Below are 22,248 nucleotides of genomic sequence, written 5' to 3'. Positions count from 1 at the left end.
GCAGTGTATCATCCGCGAATAGGGAGATTTTAACAGAGAGTGTGTTGGACAGTATACAAACGTCAGGATGGCAAGAAGCGCTAATCTCACGGTTCAATATCAAAACTTTCTAAAGGAGTCGTTCGAAAAAGAGAAAACGCATCGACTAATGTGGTATAATAAACGTCGTCAGTTGACGACCAGATCTCGGCAGCTGGAAGTTTTTCGTAAAAAGATCACAGAAGAAGGCAAACCTTCCGAAGCGCTGTTGGAAAAACTTCCAGCCATCAAGGAGGAGCCACGTTACAACCACAGAAAAGTGAACTTGAACGAACCACCACCCATGCCACGGTCCCTGACGGAGTTTGATCTCAAGCAAGAAATGCGACCTGCCTCTCCAAGTACCATGAACGTTCTGTATGATGGTTTTACTAAAGAAGGCAAAGGCCGATACAAGTACCTCAAGCTCCGCTATGAAGATATCCCGGAGACCAAATTCCAGTTCCCTGTCATCAGTTCCTGGGAGTATGGCTGGCACCAAGCACAAGAAATCAAGAAGGAGGACATTAAAAAACCAGAAAACGGCCGTACGGCCAACATCCAAAATTCTTTCTATACCAGGAATGGCGTAGGCATCGCACCCAAGCTTCATTGCTCATAGTTTTTTTTTTTTTTTTTTTTCCTTTTGGTGGATGCAGTTACCGACATTCTGTTACTATATTTTATTGTTAGCTTCCCTTTTCGCCGACATTTTCGAAATGAACAGTGCATGCTTCACAATGACAGGAAAGAATGCAACATGTGCTACTGTTTGATTTACATTTTTCTTTTTTTTATATCAGTGATGCATTCTGCAATGCTTTTTGTTTGGGGATGTTCTATTGCATGGAAGAATGCTAATAGTAAAATTTGATATCCCTTTTCATTGAACGTGCATGGATTACATACATCTGCATCCCAGTTATATCTGTGATCTGTCATCAGATTATTTTGTAATGTCTTCTCCAAGGTCTTTCCAAATCCATCAAACTTCTAGGATTCCAGCTGTCAACAATTAGGAGCCTGCAAGAATCTAAATTTGAAAGACAATTTACCTGTAAACTACATCTGCATGATGATAGAAATGACAAACTGCTGTTACATGCTGCGTGAGTTTTTAGCATACTTTTTATGATTTTATAAACAAATTTATTTATTTCATATTCAGTTTCATTATTTGGAATTCTTATGTCATGTCCAAAAATCACCACCACCATATTATAATATTCCCTAGTTTTCGTCTGTCATAAGCCATGCATTCTAGTAGTGTCCAAAGAGTGCCAGACTCAGAAGTCATGTAGTTTCAATACCTGCAAGATGTTGAGATGCTAAGACTAAACTAGTTATACTGGAATGAACCATAATATGTTCATTCTCTATTCACCTCAGCCTTTAGCCTAATTAAATTTTGTTGTATACTCCCCTCCCTGTTCGCTGACATCTTTTGTATCAAGTAAGCAATTATTACTGTTCATATGTAGGAGATTTTACATGCCCGACTTACAAGGCATCTAAGCAAAGTAGCAATTACATACTCATCAAGTTTAAAAGTAAACTTTCAAGGCTGGTTATTCATAATGGAAACTATTATTATGCTTTAATACAGTTCATGATGCATTACTCAGTATTATATATAGGTACAATATTTATATGTTACTGATTACTATGAACAGATATATTTCTTACCCAGGATGATTTCACCCTGAATGTTGACTGTACAGAAAATAATTTTATCTTTTTGAGTCACCCTTTCTTCTTGTGTAAGTACAGACTGAGAAATTAGTAAGGGCAGTCGCAAAAGGGTAGATTATACTGTGATTAAGTATTAAGTGTTGACAGAGCAGCCTGTCATTTTAAGTCCAAAGAATAAATCCAAATAGCAAGTAGTTTGCTTCAGAAATCTGTAAAAAACAGAGAATTAGCTGATCATCCTCTGTAAATTTACACATTTTGAACCTGGATTTCATTGTCTTGAAAAGATAGTAATTCTTCTCTCAGCATTTTTAGATGAGTATCTTTTCTTTTCAAATTTAGTTGAATCTTGCTATCCAAATGTATTGAAAAATAAACAACCATTACCTTATAGTCAATGACCAAATAAAAGGTTTGGGTCATTGTAAAGGCCTAAATGTCAGTCTGCAGAGTTGTATAATGTTCGAGGCACCATTCAGAATCTGTATATCTGCTGCTCAAATGTGCTATACCTCACTTAGCTTGGTGCTAGCTTTTGATTTTTTTTAGTTTAAATTTCACCTTATTTGTGATAGTGATTCAAATGCTATAGTACATTAAACAATCTCAAATATGTGAGTACGATATTGGATGGCCAATTGGGTTGCCAGTGTACTTCTGGCATCACACAAAGAAGAACTAATGAAGATCAGGATTTGTTTTTGTAACTTTTCTTTTAACTATACATTAAAACTTGTTTTTAATGATAGCATGTATCGTTTCTTCTTCATATTAGATGTCAAATGTCAGAAGCTGTCTTTGGACATATTGCTAGAAAAATATTCAGATCTTCAATAAGTCAAAGAGTAATGATGAAATGAAATGTTTCTTTTTTAACTTTTGAATATAAATTGTGCACAATTTTCCAATTTGTGAAAAATGTCTTTGGTTAGTAAATACTATTGTATTATTTTGGTTTGGGCTTGTTCTTTCCATTTGCACTCTTTTATGCCATGCATGTAGGCTTATCGTTTGACTTTTACTATATAGAGAAAATTTGGTCAAGTGTTCTTTCAAGATATGCAAAACTTCTTTTATAAATTTTGGCCCTGATCAGTGCATTCCGTCCAGTAACAATGGAGCTGAAACATATTTTATGTAACAGTTGAAGTACAGCTGAAAGATTTTTTTTTGTGTGAGCATTCAGCTAAGTCAGATGTAATCAATTACATCTTTGAAATATATTTCTATTACTTTTTATCATACTATTTTTTAAAGTGATACAAGGTTACACTGCATGTTTTATCCAGTGACTGGTTTTCTACACTTTTGTACATAAATTTGCACAGAAATATATATTGATTTTTATCGAAATAATGCATTTTTTATATACTTCATGCATGTGTGTCAAGATTGCCAGTAGTATTGTTAAAACAATAAACTGTTTGTTCTACAGTGTGGTACAATGTCTTACTTCTTGTCATTACATAAAAATAATCTAACATATATACAATGATTTTAACGGCTTCTCTAATCACGAACTTGTATTATTCTAATACACTGATGGTATTAATATAAAACTTTATTTAACTCATATATAAAACAATTAAACTGGACACAATTAAGACACTATCCCTATCATAGCTCAGAATGCTGCTCTGTCCTAATGTTTCTCTCTTCTTTTTTTTTTTTTTTTTTTTGTGCCAGAGGCATAATTACTCTTATCACTGCTTATAAGTGTACAAATAAATCTGAAAAAGCAAAAAACATAAAATTCAAAGCGGACATAAAATACCGCGATTTAGAAAGCCTTGTTTTGTTTTCGTTTAATTTCAGTTTCGCAAAGCAAAAGTGGAACATCCTGGACAATGTTTGACCCCTGCTGGTACACATCCTCTGATAGTCGTGACCACTGACGCCTGGCTGAAGTGCATAAAGTCCTAATCGCACCTGCGGTCATTCCTCGCAGTTCTCTCTCTCTCCCAGATGTCCTGTTGCTGGCGGTCGACCTACGCGAATTTCGCAACACTTCAGTCATGTAGGTGGTCTAGTATTTTCACCGTCTTTACAATGAGGTCGAGTAAAGTACGAGCACGTCACCTGGCTACGCTTCCGGTTGTCACGCAGCGAATGACATTTCAAATCTTTTATTTTCTCCGCGAAGATACCTTCAAGTCACATCAAACGTTAAAAGTTGGCAGAATCAGTTCACCGCATACATAGATTTTTTTTTAATTTGTCGAAATACTCAAGTTCCATTAGTTAATGTAAAACAGACTGAATAACGTACGCCGCCGACAACAGTCTGAATCTATATATATATCTATCAACTTAATTTGTCGTTTAGCTGCCAAATGATATCAGCATAAAAAGTGAAACTTTGTGTAATCGGGTGTTGATATATCTCGAGCAGCCCTGATAACATTTCTTGGTACCTTTATGCATCATGCAGCTGGCCAGTTTTCAGGGTTTGTCTACTACATAAATAACGTTCAGCCCCTTTAGATCTTTACTTCAATGGGGTCTGTAGTTGTATTATTAACACTTAGTGTATAGAATAAAAGATGTGATTATGTCTGAACAAAACAAAAAAATGCAATAATCTCTTTTATTAGTACGTGCCAAAAGCGCCAATTTTTTTAAGCCTGAAAAAGGCAAAGTTAATAATTGTCACCAACCGAGATCTGCAGTGACCCATATTTCAAAACGAATGACATGTTTTTAGAGTTGATAGAAGTTGATAACGTTGAGTCGTCTTCATTGCCTTCTCAGGTCCGAGATTTCGCTGTCACCACGGTGATGATGACTGGGGGAGGTTTTGGTGTTATCAGCAGCACCGGATGTCAGCGTTTTCCTTTGTGTGTGTGTGTGGTTTTTTTTTTTTTTTTATCGTCTACTCCAGTTTCCCCCACAAGTCTTCCAAGTGGTGTCATCACATGCAAAGTTCGAGTGCAACGACTAACTTTTGAGTTGGTCAGCAGGCCACCAACGATCGCCGAAATCCCGACGTCGATCTGCTTATCTCGCTCTGCACGTGGCAAAATATCTTAGTTCCTGCAAAAGTTTGTGCAATCCATGCCCCCAGAGGCGCCCTCAGTACAGCCTAACAATGGTTTCATCCCCTCTTCCCAAAACACTCGACTTGGTGTTGATGGAGAAGTGATAAAAATGTACTTTTCTTCAAAGTCTTTCCCCAGACCAGATCTTTTAAATAACTGTTAAATATATACATGTTCACCTACTTTTAAAATTTATTTCTTGACTGATAACTACACCGCAGACACAAAAAACGTTACGTATGTACGGTACGTGTCAGCGTGATCTCAGAGGTATTTATAAGCACTCTAGTTGTAATGGTTCACAGAACAGCAAATCCGTAAAATCTTTGCACAAATGTAAGAAATTCAAATAGTCCTCGTCAATATAACTTGCAGACGGTCTAATTAGTTTTATAGCTACGTGTTTCAAGCAATTATAACGCACCTATTGAAACCTCGCAGCACGGACATTAGATCGGTTAAGAGAATTCCTCCACAGCCAGCCTATAGTTTGATTTTTTTTTTTTTTTTTTTTTTTGGTAACCCACGCGGCTGTTACAACTAGAGAAATCTTTCGTTTCATAGTAAGATCTGATCACAGGTGAAATAGGTCAGTCATCTGCTCGTCGTTGCCTAGAAGGGCAGTGCACCCGGCCTCTGTCAGAAACCCTCGTTCAACTGATTTTTGGCTGTGACAATCAGGAATAGTAAAATATGGGGGCATGAGAAAACAAAAACCTGCTTTAAGCGCAATCAATTTACTTTAGTCCTTGTTACTCGAGGAGCATAGGGACCACAACAACACCTCGCCAGTGCCCGGTTTTGGGCAGCCTTCTTCAGTTGTGCCCATGTGGTTCCGATTGTCCGTTGCCTCGCTCTCTATTGTTCTTTTCCAAGTCTGCTTTGGTCTCCATACTCTTCTCTTTCCTTGAGGGTTCCAATCAAGTACCTGCTTGGCAATGGTGTCAGCTGGTTTGTACAGGGTGTGTCCTATCCAGCCCCATTTGTGCTTTTTGATGTCATGGGTAGTGACATTCTGGCTGGTTCTTTTCCACAGGCTGCTGTTGGAGATCTTGTCAGGCCATTTTATTCCCAGAATATGGCGTAGGCATCGGTTGGTAAAGGTCTGCAGCTTGTTGTTGATGGTGTTTGTCACTCTCCAGGTTTCAGAACCATACAGTAGGACAGTTTTCACATTTAATCAGGCTTATCTGCATAACTGACGTCACGTTTGACTTCTTCTTATAAATAATGATATTTGTAGGCTTGTATTTCGAGAATCATAAGTGGAAATGTGGACATATACTGTCTGGAGAATAAGATCTGGAAAATGACCATTAAAACTCTTCTAAAGTATTCATCCTCGATTCTTCAATAAGTAAATATACTAAATGAACTTGGCAATATTGTTAAATAATATTCAATTTATTAAAGAATGATCAATACAAAATATGAAAAACTGCTTAGCAATGTTTTCTCTCAAACTGTAATAAAGTTGTTGGGTTAACCTAACATAAACTAAAGTCTATGCATTAATACCATTCAAGGAATACAACTAAAGCACAGTGACAGCAACGTATAATCACTGTCTGGCAAACATATAAACAACGTACTATATGTACAACCATGGAAATGTTATTGTATCGTGTAGCGATATATCAATGAACTGTGACTACATGCCTATCAACAGACAAGACATGACATTGTGTAAGGGCTATAGGACAGTTTCATTGTTGGTTTACAAAAAGGACCCTCCACCGGTATACGAACACTACCAAAGTCAAACTGGAACAAAGCGTTCTTCATTATAATCCTCAGCAACTTTTTATCACAGATCAGTATCGACAGGAAACGCACAAAAACCTTGCTTCAGCTGCTGTCTGCCAAGTGAGATTCGGCCGCAGAAAAAAAAAGCAATGAATAATGCTCTGATTACAACGCGCCACGCATGGCACAGTAAATCTCAAAAAGCCAATCAACGTGGTCTCTTGTCTCTCTCTCTCACACACACATCCCCCAATCCCACAACACACCATTTTCTTATCACGTCCCTCCTCACCTACACACACACTCTCTCTCACTCTTGAACAGTAGTTCTACCCGAGCTAGACTGTCTCAGCTGACCGATGACGATAACAAGGTCACTATGTCAAAGTTCAGCGTCCAGATTTCTTCGATATAATGTCCCAGCAATACATCATAGCAAAGCACACACAGATTTTTGCAAACAAGGCAAGGCACGGCCTGACTTTCTCCAACGGGGAAGGTGGTGGTAATTTGTAACAAAAGTGCAAGGAAAAAGTATAAAGAATGTGACAGGAAGATGTTAAAGTGTATACGTTGCTTTAAGGAAGAATAAAGATTAAAAGCTACTTTCGCAAGACACGATATCACCCCACTTGGACAATGGGGTTATAAACCCCCCTCATTAACACCGAGACAAACAGTGCAATGGGAGGGTTAGCAAGGGGAGTGCACTTCATATGAAAATCGTTGCACCACTAGCAAGTAAACTATTCACTCGGGTGAGTGTATCGACTTCTCACACATGCACACATTAATCATCACCATCATCTATCCATATCCATCCGTATCAGGCAACATTGTTGTTATTAAAGTACTCAAGTAATAAACGTGATTGACCAAGTATTTTCCATGAGTATCGCACGGATAGCCGCGTGCATGCCTGTGTGCTCGTGCGAGCGCTCCTGGTGCACCAGCAACGTACGTCGTTCACTCACCTCCACCCCACCCACCACATACACACAACCTCACCCCAGCAACTCGTAAAACATGCAAAAGCGCTGTACGGGAACGGTCTGTGGGTTTGGTTTTTTGTTTTTTCTTCACAGGCTTAAGGTTTCGTCCTGTATGCCCGTTTAACCAATTCACTTCACAGAAAAATGCACCGTCTGGTGAGCCAATCAATGGCGCCAATCGATAAGCACTGTAATCGATTGCAAGACGGTGTGCAACAAATTAATAATGCGGTGGACAGCTGCCTCTAGCGTCACACCGCGTCTTGCTGAGCTTGCTGGGACACAATAAATGAGAGACGGAGAAAGAAGTAAACTCTGTGCGCACACAAAGACAAAATGGTCATAATGCTGCAACGAAAAACAATCCCGGGTGAGCGGGGGTGTGAGGGGGAGAGCAATCACTTTCCATCCTGTCGCTGCTGTTTTCTCATTCGTCGTCGTTCCTTCAGGATGTCCATCCTGCTATTTTCGTTCAGCCGAGCACCGCTGTCTGTCCCAGACGTTTTCTCCTCCGTCTGTGAGAACAAAAATAGCAAGGACAGAGGTTTTGTCAAACACCTGTCATGTCAGCACGATCACGAGCAACAGAAAGAAGGAAAGCAAAAATATTCTTACAGCAGTATTTGGCTTCCTAATATCAATATAAAGTGATACATGTCCGTGGTAATATCTTACTTCGAGGTTTGGTCTGCGCGTTGCTGGTGGGATTCAACAGGAGGAAAAGATAGGGAACGTAACTAAATGTCGGAGAAGGACAATGTTTTATTTCCCCTCTTTCTCTTCTTGTTTCTTCATTTTGTTTGTCTTTTTCTGTGAAGTTTTCTGGGAATACCAGAAGCCATAAACTGAAGAGATAAATTTTTCGAGCTAATTCATGACAGTTGATGGTATTTTTATGAAGGTAGATCCGCATTTGTGGAGATGGTGATTTGTGAGTTCTGAAGGGAAGCGGACTGCCGAATCTTTTACTCGTCGGATACCACGCACACTCCTATACGCATGTTCGCCCATGTCTGGCCACCACAGTAGTGGGAAAAGGTGAACATTGTTTAAGACAGCTGCCTATTAATCATTGCCTCATTTAGTCTTTTTGACACAAGTACTTTCGAAATATCAACAACTTTAATAATGCATGTAATGAGACGAAGCAGACAGATCGGACAGTTCCCTGACCACCTTCAAGACTTGACAAAGACGAGAAAGAAGGATCTCATCTTGGAGACCAGGAAATACACAGGTGATCAGAACCATGAGTAATTTGTCTAGTGAAAGCCTGTAGAAGACAGGGTGAAAACGACTATATATAGATTCTGATTCTGTTACTTATTCATGGAAATGAAATAGAAAAGAAAAAGGTGGGCCGGATGTAGACGGAGGATGGGATGCAACTATGAAGCCTACCAGCGTCTGCAGGGTAAACTTGTACTGCAGCTGGTGGGCCTTCTCCATCATCTTCTCGTCGCCTTCTAGTTGCGCCATGTCCAGGAAGCTCTTCCCGAGAACCGGCGAGCTCCCCTTTTGTGTCATAGTGCGCTCTAGGCGAGCACGGGACAACTGCTCTTTCATGTGCGCAAGTTGTCGGTCCCGCTCAGACTGCACACAATAATAATTTTTTTAATGGTGAAAATGGAGAGTTCCACACTGAATAAAATCTTTTGGGTTTATTTTGAAATGTATTACAGCTTTTCAATGAACATTGTACACATAGAAAACGTTGTATGTGGTATCTGTACTGCCACTGTCATGTATATGTTGTCAGTTCTACCACTTTCACACCACTGTATATCATGTGTGTACATGATATTATATATGCTATCAGTACTACATGTATCACTGCCACAAAACCACTGTATAGGATGTCTATACTGCTGCTGCTGTCCGTGATATTACACATACTGTCATGTATCACTGTCATACAACTATATATATACAACTATAGATGATGTCTATAGAGATACTACCACCTTCACTGAACATTGACCAAACTGCCTGTACAACTAGTGACTTAACAAACCTTCTTGGCTTCCTCGAGGGAAGTCTTCTGCCTCTCGCCCAGACTGAAGAGTGCAGCCACCTCATCCCCTCGCCGCCCCTTACGCGCCTCAAGTCTACGCTTCAGCTGCAAGTACATGGAAGATGATGGCGATTAAAGTCTTCATGACTGATGTTTCAGCAGACATTATAGTAAATCTCTATGCATTCTTCTAGCAGATCTCCACATGACAAAGAATGTAAAAAAGCACACTGTCTCTATATTCCATAATTTACATAATTCTCTTTTTTGAAAGAATTCTCACTTTTCTGACCAATGACAAAATTTTCATCTTTCTCGTCATTGACATAATTCTTAGCTTTTGGACCAGTGCAAGAATTCTCATCTATCGCTGACCACAAACCTCTTCTCTCTGACGCTGTCTCTCTGCTGTCCTTAATGATTGTTCTTGCTGCTGCTCGTGCATTAAGCGGATGTAGACGGCGCGCTTCTGATCATCGCTGACGCTGGCATCAATGTGCGTCTTCTCCCACTTCTGTCTGCCCTGTTGTAATAGACTCCTGGCTTCACGACGCTGTTTCAAACGCTCTTCCAACTGATGGAACCAGAGACACTGATTAGTATTTCAAGCTGCTCATCCATGAAACAACAGTTCTCACTTCTCACCCCTACAAGAAGACAGTCCGCATCATTGATAATTGCTGGTCTGTCGTCTGTGTGTGTCCGTTATACTACAGATAATGAAATAACACTTATACAGATTTTACCAACATTTTTAGATGGAGTGTAGCAAGGAGATTACTGCAAAATCTTTAGAAATTTTGAAGACTTCATGGGAAGTAAGTCTGCTAACCATGGCAGTAACGAGAGAATGAGAGATGAAAAAGCAGCGAATCAATGGTTTAATTTTAGTGTACCAGAGAGGATTGATTGCTTCGTTCAGCCATTATCTTCTCCTGAGCATTCTGAGCATGCGCTTGTACTTGTCTCAGCATCTCAAGTGCTGCCTCTGCATCTTCTTCCAGATGGCGCCTCTTTGCCTCTAATTTCTTTGCTAATGTTGTGGTCTGCTGAGCTTTGCTAGCGGCTAGGCTCTGCATGAGGGAATTAATTGAGAGAGATATATATATACCTTGCTTCAGAGAAATTAAGAGTAAATCCTCCTCATCTACATTACTAAAGTAAAAAAAAAAAAACCCAAACCTTTTTGTCAACTAGTTTTAGCAGCATGGAAGTGTTCCTTTTATATACTACAGAATTTGATGACACTCTTAGGAACAGTAGTATTTATTATTTATTGATTACTCACTAAACAGCCATATTTTGGAGCACAGTAGGTCAAATCAAGCAAGACAAAGTCGATCATCTGCTACTATACCTGGAGTTTGGCTTCATACTGAGCCTGTAGCTCCTGTAACATTGCGCTTACATCCATATTTTCTTGCTTTCCTGAAGAAAATATCAAAACATCTGCTGGTTTAATAGTGAAGGCACTTTGAATAAATAAATAAGAATACACTTTGAATAAATAAGCCAAACTTGACAACTGTCAAGCAGCGTGTTTTACTGTTAGAAGTGGCATTACCGAATTATCATCCAAAGTTTACATACAGCTCCCAAAGTCAAAACATGTGGGTTTTAAAAAAGCACTCCACCTCTGGCTACTTGGTTTACAGAGCGAGTACTATGAATATAACACTTCTATGAAAACCAGTACCTTTCCTCATGAGAGCCTCTTTCTGCTGTTTAAATTCCTCCTGTAATTTAGCTTCCGCAGCCTGGTCCTGTTGCAACTTGCCATGCTCCCCTGCCATGTCGCTAATGCTGAAAACAAGCACCTGCAGATTCTGGAACCAGCCTTCATGCTCAGCCACTTGCTGGGTGTTGTGCATTTTTATGACATCCTCTTTGTTCTGCAAGAAAAGGCTTTGAAAACCCTTTGACAACCCACAACATTAGAATAAAAACTGGCACACAATTACAGTTGTTGCAAAATGTTCAGTTATGTTTACTCTTTGCAATAAATCTACTATAATAAAGTCCGAATGACAGAAAATGAAAACATACCTGACTGATCAGACAGCAAGGATAAATATGGAAGATCTAATGAGTGCATAAGTGCAGAGCTTAAACAACTTACAAATAATTTTTACAACCTAATTACAAAAATCAGCTCTAAAGCAGCAAATAGCATATGGCTGAAAAGTAGTAGTAGCAGCAGAAATAATGTTTTTGTTATTCCATTAGACACAAAAAGAAATGCCAAAATAAGATTTGTTTATGAAAATATGTGGATAAGTGGATTTCTTTAATGAACCTTGGAAAAAACAAAGTCTAATGTAGAGTTGTAAATCTCCATCTGTCTCTCCTGGAGATCTGCCAATGCAAGAACACACAGTTCTTCCCAGACTTCTTCCTCTCTGACTTCAGGACATGATTCTACAAATTGTCGCCGTTCCACTGTGGAAAGATAACACATCACGGTTGGCATTATTCTACATGTATGTGCATGACAGTATTTTGAGTAAATATCCAGGAAAAGAGACAAATATCTTAGTATGTTTAAATGCATTATTTTACTCACACAAGCATGCATAGATAGACATAATTTCTCTCCCTATCTCTTTCTTTCTCTTACACACACCCCTCCTATATGCACATCCTCCCCCTTCAACCACCACCACTTACACCATGTATGCACACACATTTACAAAAACATTTCTTACATTCCAGCTTGGACGCAAGTGCCTGTGCCAGGATATCATGCCGTGCCTGTTGGTTCTGGCTGGCTTTTCTCTCAAGCTTTTTAGAGAACCTAGCACTTGGATGTGAAGCAGACAGTGCTGTGATTTCTTTGATTGATTGATATTGCAATGTAGCATAATCTTTCTCAATACGAGACAGCTTCTGCCTTAAGACCTGATTTAAAAAAATTGTACACACAAAATAGATTTGATACAATATTTTATACACAAAATACTTATTAATAGGAAGAAAAATATATAGCACAAGGCATGTAAGTGCACATGGTAATATTTAGAAATGGGTTGTTACCAGTACTAACATATTCAAAGGTGTATGATGTCCACAAAATTAAAATTATTCAAAACACATTAAATACAACACATACAAGAGCAGAACAGCAAAAATTGAAATTACATATATTCATTACCTCTGAAGACACAGTCTGCAGGATCTTGGAAGCTGCTTTGTCCTGCCTGCACCTGTTTAGAAGCTGCATGAGCATGCTTCTCTCTTGCTTGTGGTGCTGGTCCAGTGCAACAAGCACGCCCTTCTGTATACACACCAGCTCTGTAGGGTGACAGAATAAGTAAGGTTTGCTGTTAGTTGCCAGTAGTTTTGAGGCTGCCATCTGGTTCTTGAAACTGACGGTTTTCATTATTCAAAATCACATGTAAGAAGTGCAGTTTCTTTATCTCCTCTGCTTCTGGAACTTGCTTATTCATAAATCTAGATCTTCTGAATGCACTGGATTTGGGGCAAACACTGGATATTGCAGGCACACAAATGGACATGACTCAGTGCTTATGTGCTATCGTACCTTTTAAACCTGTAAAACAATAATGTGGAAAGCACATAATTATAGGCTTCTGCCTGCCTCCTGACATATTTTAGTGGAACCCACAGATGTATCCCACTCTCTTGTCTTTCTCCTCTCAACATCATTGATAAACAACTACATTTAGTGGCTCATGCGAATATTTTTGCACAGGACAACAAATGTTTACAGCAAGCTAAGGGCAATTTAATACCAGAAACTTCGGGATCCAGGATGATGTTCTCATCTACCAACAGAGGAAGCCAGTTCTTCTCCAAGCTGGAAGTCTGAGGATTGAATTGTTTGGTCATGATGCTGCATCAGTCTCTCCTGGGCCAACTGCTTCTGTTTCTCTCTTTCTTCAAGAAGACTAAATCATTTTAAAAAAAAAGACAAATCATCACAACAATGCAAAAAAACCTGTTAATTATATAGTCCTTCCTTCAAACATTACAAATAATACACCCTAATAATTACAAATCAACACTTCTTTCAAATCTCAAGATAGCATAAAATCTACCTCTCTCCAGCAGCCTGTGAGCCCAAAGAAAAGATAAGAAGGGCACCATCAATGTCTTCCTCGGCTGCTATATGGTCCTTCTCCTGCTGCAGCTTTATCAAGGCTTGCCATCTCTGTTTTGCCCTGTCTCCTGACTATTCTCCACCTGACAGCATCTCTAGAAGGGATGTCTTTCCTCCTCAAAGTGGACTGCAAGGTCATCTAGAAGGTTCTAATAGGAGAATAGGGGAACATTAAAAGATGAAAAAGAATTTCAGCAGCTGCTATTCACTTAATATGCATATATTTGTTATTCTGAGACCAAAAGTTAAGTACTATTTTTGTTAGTGCTACATCTGTTTTATTTTATTTTTGATCTTTATGGTGTATATGCACAATTTACATTTCTCAAATTAATTTTTATAGTTCCTCTTACATATCTTTTCCTTAATCTTTATATGCTCAACACTCATAAGTGATGGAGTTTCAGCACAGTACCAGACTCAGCTCTTGATTTCTTTATTACCTTGGGTCTGGTTGTAAGTTTCTGCTCTTCTTGTAGCATTAAGGCATCAAGTATTTTGTCATCAGTATCAAGTCCTGCAGCCTCCCTTTCAACCTTCAGTTGCTGTCGTCTAGCTAAACGTTCCTTCAGCCGTAACTTCTGCTCTTCTTTGGACTCTCCAAATATTTTGCTGAGATCTGAAATATCCAAAAGTTCTTATAATGATAGGCAAAAAGACAAGTAGGGAACAATAATATAGATATTTCAGTTGTAAACAGCATGGCTCAGGCTACTTCCCGAAAGGCAAGCTATATGCCTAATGTTAACATAAATTTGAAGAGGACCCCTTCAAAAATGTATAAATTCAAACCCCGCATATCCAAATAGCAAAAAGTATGTAAGGCCTAAATTTATGAAATCTATAGTGTGTCATGGTCAGAGTATAGAGGGGTGTGTGGGTCATGTCAGTACACTCATTTTCACAGGTTTCCCCTGCATGTGAGATGCTGGACAGGTGAAGGCTCACATGATTTCCTGGGCCTCACATGTGAGTCATGCAAAGCTCACCCTGTGTGAAGCCCACCCAGAGAGCTGGTTAATTTTTGCTGCAAGAGCACCTGGAAGCTGGAAAACATTGACACATGGGATAGCTCTTAGTACCTTTGCTGAGACACTGGACAGCCATCAGGCTGGGGTCCAGTTAGAAGTTTGTTCGAAAACAGAGCAACTGTGGACCAGGCTGACAAGTGCTGCACAGAAAAATGAGTGAGGGTAACGCTGTGCTGCTGCCTGAGACAGCAGGAACATACCATGGACATACAGGACTACCACCTTGGGGGCAGAAACTGTGTGTAAGAACATGAGAGGGTAACGCCACGCTGCTGCTAGAGATAGCAGGGATGAACCACTGCTGAAGTGCGGGTAAACGAAATACAGAACCACCACTTCAAGGCAGTCGCATCAACTTGCTGCGAGAAGTTTTGTTAATAGTGCACAGACTAACCCTTACCCTGAACCAGCTGTACAGCCTTTAGTAGTCTTGCTTACTGTTGTTTTGCTGTAATGAACAATTTATACCTTGATGACTAGAGGTGAAGCACATTTGACCATTGGGTGAAGATTTTATGAACTGTGTTATAACTATATTAGATGTTCATTGCTTTAAAAAGAACCAAGAGAAAAACAATCTGTTTTTATTGTTTTGTGAACAAATACGTGTGGTATGACACACTGTAGCAGCTATTTATGCTTGTCTGATTACTGATTACTATTTGAATGTAATTATCCAACCTACATTACTGTTTTAACAACAAAAAAGGCTCTTTAAAAAAAACTCACACTCTTTATGCTTGAGATGCTGCCCAATCAAAGCCTCTATCTCATCTTTCTTTCCATTCTGTCGCAGTTTCCGTTCTTTCCGGCGCAAGTCCACCACCCGTCTTTGTCGCTCTATTTCTGACATTTGCTGCCATGCAGCATCTCCCAACTGCTTAATCAATGCCTGTGACAACATTTAATAGCATAAGTCTGCATTAAAACACAGCAATACTTGTTGTGTACAACACTGCATTGGCTCAGAGCTGTTCAAGGTTTTCAGTCAATATTGCTAATTATAATGAATATTTTGATCAGCAAATGGTGTTAAAAGTTTGACAGCCAATAATTTAATTATAGAGCATCAAATAAACCAGAGAGGCATATGCAAAATTTGCCAGAAGTTTGAAAGACAAAGTGATAATCCACATTCAACCCTAGCTTTCTATGCACTGACTCACTTCAATAATAATTTTGTCACGCAGTGCATCATATTTAAACTGCAGAGCTTTCATCAGTCGTCTTTCCTCCTTCTCCTCCCCCGTCAGCCCCTCATCATGATCTGCTGCTGATATCTCAACCTTGTGAGCTCCTGTTGGGTGCAGCAGCACTTGAGCCACATTGTCAAGGCAACCCTGGTCTCGGTTCTTAGTAAGTGATAAAATCAGCTGCTTCAGCGCTTTCAGATCCTGTGATTAGATATTTGTAAAAACTTTTAATACAATGTATTTAATGACCATTACAATCTGGGTAATTTTAATTTTGACGTGCACAAAGTATAAAAGTTCTCAATTGTACAAATCTCTCAAAATGCTTCTTTTGATATTAGCAAACTATTTCATCTCTATTGTGAGTCTGTAGTGGTACACAGTATCAAGTTTTGTTATCTGTACCAGTTTTATTTATCTGACAAAGCTACTTAAAGTGCTATAGCACACACAATATTTATGATTCTGAAGAATTAAGAGCATCTTGAAATACTTCTTTAGCATTCTAAACATTTATAAGACACTTGCATATATATTTGGTTCTGTGCATCAAGGGTAGATTTATCAACATTTCATCTCATTGATTCTTTAAGTCAGAGTACGCCAGACAAAAATGTAAGCATTCAGTGTGCATCACTTCCACCCACCCACCAGCAGCTGGTGCATGGTGATGAGGGCATGGTATATATAACTCACCATGTCAATCACAGCCATCATCATGCCTTTGACCTCTCCATCCTGAATCTCTTGAAGATCAGCCAGCAGAGAAACCTGCATCTCTGGGTCAGATGTTGACCTCCCTTGCTGCTCCATCCATCGTCTTTTGATCTCCATTGTGTAAATCAGGGCATCCTACTCATGAGAGGTAAGATTCAAGAGAGATAAGATTGAAAACTTTTGTGAAATAATCATTGTCTTCTGATGCCATAATGTTCATCTCAAGATTGTAGTATTACTATATCAGCATGGTAGCATCAACAGGACTGAGAACAGTGCCTTATCTTCCAACAATATTAAATCCATGACAAAATAATTCACAAAATTTAATAATTACTTACTAATCAGTTTCTCTTACAGTTATTCCATATTCCTTTTTTGTGGAATTTGCTCATTTGCAGAGCACTTGGTCACCTACCTTCAAAAGCTGTAAACCAGCACTGTCATACTGGCCAGAACTAAAGCAAGAAGACTGCCAAGTTTGGAAAACCTCATCAAGTTCCTCCAACTGTGCCAGCAGATCTGAGATGGGAATTTTTCCTTCTTCCCTGGCATGCTTTTCTGCTGACCAGTCCTTTAAAAGCTGAAATAACAAAAAAAAAAAAAACCACAGACATTAGGAACAGAGATTAACATGATGGAGCACTGTATGGGTAAAGATAACTGCAATCTTGTTTAAGCAGAATTTCCTCCTTACTTTCATATTTACCACTTGAGATGTTTATTTCTGTCAAATATGGCACTACTCCACATACCCAGTTCTTAGAGTTTGCATAAATAAAAGTACAACAATGGAGGCATCAGCAAGTCGGACAGTATGACATCACTTGCCTTTATCAACAGATTCCTCTCTGCCTGCAGGTTGAAGTCCAGGGAAGTCAGTGCCATCTCCTGCAGGCGAGCTTTATCCTGCTCCAGGTCTAGAAGATGTCGGTCAACAGGCAGGTCTCCACTGGCCAGCAAACTTGCCCTTTCTTCTTTTCTAATACAGGCTGCCTTCAATCTTTCACGAGCTAGTTGTTCTTGTCTATGTCTTTCAGCAGTAGAGCCCTTTAATGCACTAATTTGAAGGTACTTAAACTAAAGCATTTGGATAACTGTCAATTAGCCACATGCAACAAAATATAAAAAATCATGCAGCTACACAATACATAAATCTGGAAACAGCATATATAGTTATGAACAGGTAGGTGAAATCAAAATATTTCATATTTGTGAGAAGTATCATTCCTATCTTAGCCCTTTGTGTCCCATGTTAAATAAACATATCATTTACATGAACTACCAGTTTGCCTGTACCAATACCTAGATCAGCCATATATTATCTTGTCACCCCAACCAGTTCATTCAATGGAAAGTTTTTTTTTAATTTCAGATATAACCCATAATAACCAATGCTGGTTTTGTCTAAGCAGTGCAGCAGCCTGTAAACTCCTGTCATTTTAAGTCTTTTCTTAAATGGATTGTAAAGCACCTTGAGTCGGGCAGATACTGGAGAAATGCACTATACAAATGTACTTATTCTTATCCTTCTTGTTATTACTATCATCATCATTATCATCATCATTATTATAGATTTCAGAAAATGTTTTAAATGATTTAAACTATAGCCCTCCGTATTCATGAGCCCTAGATTACTCATTGCCTTATACAGGCTAAAGAGCTGTCATATCTGTTGTTTGATACTCACTGGTTATACTGTTGGATCAGGAAAGCTGATGTGTCTATATCATCTTCTTGACGTAGTCGTCGTTGCTCAAGTCTCAACCACAGCAACTGCTGCTGCCGCTCTCTTTCAATGGCATCAGGGTCTTTTTCCATCAGTCGCAGCAAGGCTTCACATTCCTTGTAAAATAAAATTTACACAAAAATAGCTGACTTACCATTTCCCAATAAGAAAAGACATATTTAGAAATAACAAAAGAGACATTTAAGTTTTACTGTGCTCCAGCATGTGTAGCATTACATAACTGACTGTAACATCTGAACCCACTGTAACATCTTAATTCATACCTGCTGGAAGTTGTGGTGCAGTCCTAGCAGCACATTGCAGCCCCGCTGTCTGGCTGCTGCTTCTTCTTGCTTTTCCTCCTCCTTCTCCATTTGACTACATTCTTCCTCACTTATACCTGTATCCATTCATTGCACCTTAAGCCACTTGTTCAACTGCCTTTCTTAAAGCTCTTCTTAACTAGATAAATATAGAGAAATCTTTCATAAAATTTGGCAATAATTTTATTGTCAGATATAAACTTTGTGAAACTTGATCAAAAAGTTTTGTCCAGTTATATAACACCCTGTAGGATATCTACTCATATTAACAGTCTGGATAAGTTACAGCTAAATCAAATTTTGATCCTTCTTAATCTTTAAGTAGAATAAATTTCAGTTAACAAATACCATTAAATGGTAGATCAGTGAGCTAATATGGCAATATTAACTACACAACATTTCTTGTTTAACTGATTATAGATATTTAACATGTCCAAGGCTATGTAAACATTAGTGAGGAGCAGATTTAAGGAAAGCTCTGAGCATGACTTTTGTAAATTAATAGGCCATCAGTTTTGCAACCCTAATCCTAATGCTACACAGATGCAGATTTATAGCGTCCCTGAAAAGTTTTACGAATTGTATAATTAGAGTGTGAAACTGTGAACATTAACAAAAAATAAAAGAAGAATTGAATTTATACCTTCAGCCATACGTTGTCTTCTTCTTTCCATACGATTTTGTAGTTTCTTGTCATAGTCTTCTTGATTTTCCCCAACCAGCCTCCTCAGTGTTTCTTCATTGTTCAAAGCATCTCCTGCAGTCAAAAGTGATATTTTTTTTTCTGTCCTGGGCTAAATCTTTTCTCAAACTGAGCAAAGTTTCATCCTCATTAACTTCCTCATATTAAAATAACAAAAAAAAAACCAACATTCTTTTTTAAAAAAAAAAAAAGTGATCCGGTCACTATTACCTATCAATGTCGCCAGTTCGTCATATTTTTCATCACAACGCAGCTGTCTCTCTTTCGTTTTCAGCTCCATCAGCCTCTTCATTTGTTCTTCCTCTGACAATTTTTGCCAGTTGCTTTCGCCAATCTGAAGCAACAGGACAGATACAAGCACTTCCTATCATGACAGCACAAGAGGTACAGTGCCACAAACAGCTTGTAAGACCTCATAAAGGCACCATTCAATTTTCTGCTATTTCCTCCCAAAAGAGTAAATGCCAATTTTTTGTAGGGGGTTTCCTATCATTCACATTTAATACGTGAATGCAAACTCTTCTGATAACTTGTAATACTGTCTTTAAGACATTTAGAGTGCATCTCAAGAGAGATACTGTATCATTCACAGCTAATTTTAAAGCGAACACACACACACACAAACAAACATAATCATGGTACTCAAGTAAAACATTTAATTTTTTTTCAAACACTTCTGATCATGTCCTCAATTATTAATCAGCCACCATTGTGAAGAGTGATTTGTGGGCAATAACATACTGTAGAATAATATCATATCTAAAACAAATCTAACCTGCTTCTTTAGAGTCTGCATTAACAGCTTGTTGCGCAGAGCATCATACTTTCCTTCAATTGCCTCAATTATGGGGTCAACCCCTCTTTGATGATGTCCAATAAAATCTCCAAGGAAGACAAGTGTAGCTATATTAGTGCAGTGGTTGTTGGTTGTCTCCCTGATTATTTGCTCCTGATGTTCAATCAAATCATCAGCCTCCTGCAAATTTTTGAAAATGTACTCTTCTGTTTCAAATTGAGGATTTAAAAATGCATACTTTCTCAACCTGATAAACTAAGATTTAAAAAAATATGACAACAGTTACATACCTCAGTGTGAAAATCCATCAGGCATTGTTCAGCTTCACAATTTTGTAAATGCAGAACCTCAGCCATCAACCAGCAGTTAAGTTGCTCATCTTCTGAAGAATCTTGGCCCTGGCAGTTTCGTCTGTCCTCTCGCAGCACTACCAGTGCCTCTTGCAGCAAAGCTATGTTATCAGTACTTGACTCTGCAATAAAATTTTAGATATATATATATGCTATTAACTATAAACTGGTATTAAAAGATATTAAAATTCATGAAGACATATATGTATAAATGCCTCATAAAAGTTTCTTTGTTGTCCTGCTGCTTGCTTAAAACAAAGATCTTTTCAGCGGAAAGAATTCTGCTGACTCACCCTTGTTAGAGAGCTCCCATTTAGCATGTAGTGCTTCCAGCCGGTCAGCACACTGCTGATGAGATTCCAGAGCTGTCATCTGCTGGATGTGGGGAAAGCGAGAGGAAGTAAGCATCTCCACTAGCAGTCGACATTCCTCCTTCTGTTTTGTATGCAGCAGCTTAAGCACAGCATCCTAACGAATAGGAAGGGTGTGAAACAATGTCCTTTGCATGATATACACACTCACAGATTCACTGATCCAAAGTATTCTTTCCTTTTTTGTGGAAAAAAGACAGTAAAAATGGAAGTGAGGGGAATACATGCTACTGTAAGCATTCCACTCTCAGAACATAGTCTAAAGGCAATAATACAGGCTTCACATTCATAACTTCAACCAGATGACTTCTTTAAGTAACTAGTTACTAAATGTTAAAACAGTGTAATAATATTGCTAATCTTGTTATTAAGAAAGGCATCAAAGGCAAAGCCAAAGTGTATGCCGCAATAGTATATTTGTCTTTGTTGTGATGTTCAAATGTTAGTGCTGCTGAAGCAAGAGAAAACTAAAGTCTACAAAACACCTGAAGAGTTTCTTTGTTGTCCAAGCGATCGACCACCATACGCTTTTCTTCCTGCTTGCCTTCTTTGCTCTTTTTCCTGCAGAAATATTTTCCCTCAGCCAGTTGTTTGTAACGTTCTCTGTCTTGCTCCAGCCTGGTTGCAATTGAATAAATAAGATTATGTTAACCTCTTTACACTTTTAACAATGAAAACCTCTTTGCCCTTTAATGAAAAGAGTTAATAACTTTTAAATAAAAGACTAAATTGAAAACACTAAGGACACTTACCTTGAGGACAAATCAAAAAGAAAAAAAGGTGCTACTTCTAGGGTAGGAATAAAAGAGGGAAGAAGGTGAGTTTAAATAGAAATAAATAAATATTAAAAAAAATGCAAAAGAAGACATATAATAAACACAGGAATTTTGTTTCATCCATTTCCATAACCTAGGGATTAATGCATGTGTGTGTGGGTCCATTTCTTGATCTAAATGCGTGTATTCAGGTGTTTCTGATTACTAATTTAAATGTTTTTTCATATAAAATGATTCCTTACTGAGAATCACGAAAGTTTTCTGTCTGCCGCTCAGTTAGTCCACATGCTAGAGCTGCAGTGATAATATTGTCTTCTTCTGTAATGATGGTTATTTCTCGTTTAAGTCTAGATTTTAGAGTCAGTTTCCTGCTTTCTGTCAAAAACTGCCCAGAAGTACCTGGAACAAAAAATATTACAAACAGCTTTTCTTTATCTACTTCTCCTTAAATATGTGTGTTAATTTGAGAATCAACTTTTTGATTTATAAAAGACTACAAATCTGAAACCAATAACAAAACAAAAGAGCTTAATTTTGATAATATATGACTTTATTTATCCCATAGAGGGCAATTTTTTCTTGTGAATAAATGGGAAAATTGTTTATCTTGGTTTTTATAAGACATATACAAGCACAATC

The 22,248-nt window shown here is 38.4% G+C and overlaps 3 protein-coding genes across 7 annotated transcripts in view; 1 reads left to right on the top strand and 2 right to left on the bottom strand.

Annotated features, from left to right (window-relative positions):
- Nucleotides 1-31: 31 nt before the first annotated feature.
- LOC112571502 lies at nucleotides 32-6,640 on the top strand. 3 transcript variants are annotated; one of them, XR_003100834.1, is made up of 4 exons: nucleotides 32-607; nucleotides 989-1,127; nucleotides 3,526-3,727; nucleotides 4,462-6,640. XR_003100834.1 is itself a non-coding variant. In XM_025250514.1 (2 exons), the coding sequence occupies exons 1-2, from the start codon at nucleotides 68-70 to the stop codon at nucleotides 1,013-1,015; spliced, it is 567 nt and encodes a 188-aa protein (XP_025106299.1). In that variant the 5' UTR covers nucleotides 32-67; the 3' UTR covers nucleotides 1,016-3,152. The 3 variants fall into 3 exon arrangements, 1 of the variants encoding a protein (XP_025106299.1); XR_003100833.1 differs by having other exon boundaries at nucleotides 3,526-6,640; XM_025250514.1 differs by lacking the exons at nucleotides 3,526-3,727; nucleotides 4,462-6,640 and having other exon boundaries at nucleotides 989-3,152.
- Nucleotides 6,134-13,697, bottom strand: LOC112571492 (trichohyalin-like). Its single transcript, XM_025250499.1, has 12 exons — nucleotides 13,559-13,697; nucleotides 13,253-13,408; nucleotides 12,652-12,791; nucleotides 12,206-12,398; nucleotides 11,797-11,939; nucleotides 11,197-11,392; nucleotides 10,858-10,928; nucleotides 10,397-10,573; nucleotides 9,883-10,074; nucleotides 9,501-9,605; nucleotides 8,888-9,079; nucleotides 6,134-8,001 (listed from the first exon to the last, which is right to left on the bottom strand). Exons 2-12 carry the CDS (start codon nucleotides 13,347-13,349, stop codon nucleotides 7,885-7,887), a joined length of 1,623 nt encoding a protein of 540 aa, XP_025106284.1. The 5' UTR covers nucleotides 13,350-13,408; nucleotides 13,559-13,697; the 3' UTR covers nucleotides 6,134-7,884.
- LOC112571483 overlaps nucleotides 13,629-22,248 on the bottom strand; it is a 24,963-nt gene continuing 16,343 nt past the window's right edge. For all 3 annotated transcript variants that reach the window (XM_025250474.1, XM_025250472.1, XM_025250473.1), the window contains exons 22-37: nucleotides 21,852-22,008; nucleotides 21,319-21,451; nucleotides 20,756-20,930; nucleotides 20,403-20,584; nucleotides 20,092-20,292; nucleotides 19,527-19,650; nucleotides 19,257-19,370; nucleotides 18,575-18,690; nucleotides 18,252-18,406; nucleotides 17,393-17,621; nucleotides 16,980-17,144; nucleotides 16,541-16,696; nucleotides 15,818-16,045; nucleotides 15,381-15,543; nucleotides 14,064-14,239; nucleotides 13,629-13,769 (exon numbers count right to left, since the gene is read on the bottom strand). In XM_025250474.1, coding sequence (XP_025106259.1) covers nucleotides 13,716-13,769; nucleotides 14,064-14,239; nucleotides 15,381-15,543; nucleotides 15,818-16,045; nucleotides 16,541-16,696; nucleotides 16,980-17,144; nucleotides 17,393-17,621; nucleotides 18,252-18,406; nucleotides 18,575-18,690; nucleotides 19,257-19,370; nucleotides 19,527-19,650; nucleotides 20,092-20,292; nucleotides 20,403-20,584; nucleotides 20,756-20,930; nucleotides 21,319-21,451; nucleotides 21,852-22,008 — 2,528 coding nt within the window. In that variant the 3' untranslated portion in view covers nucleotides 13,629-13,715. The remainder of the gene's footprint in view (nucleotides 13,770-14,063; nucleotides 14,240-15,380; nucleotides 15,544-15,817; nucleotides 16,046-16,540; nucleotides 16,697-16,979; nucleotides 17,145-17,392; nucleotides 17,622-18,251; nucleotides 18,407-18,574; nucleotides 18,691-19,256; nucleotides 19,371-19,526; nucleotides 19,651-20,091; nucleotides 20,293-20,402; nucleotides 20,585-20,755; nucleotides 20,931-21,318; nucleotides 21,452-21,851; nucleotides 22,009-22,248) is intronic.

This window comes from Pomacea canaliculata, linkage group LG9 (genome assembly GCF_003073045.1).
Source record: "Pomacea canaliculata isolate SZHN2017 linkage group LG9, ASM307304v1, whole genome shotgun sequence".
NCBI classification, from domain to species: Eukaryota; Metazoa; Mollusca; class Gastropoda; order Architaenioglossa; family Ampullariidae; genus Pomacea; species Pomacea canaliculata.
The sequence above is the reverse complement of the archived record's forward strand: the minus strand, read 5'-3'. Positions and strand labels throughout refer to the sequence as shown.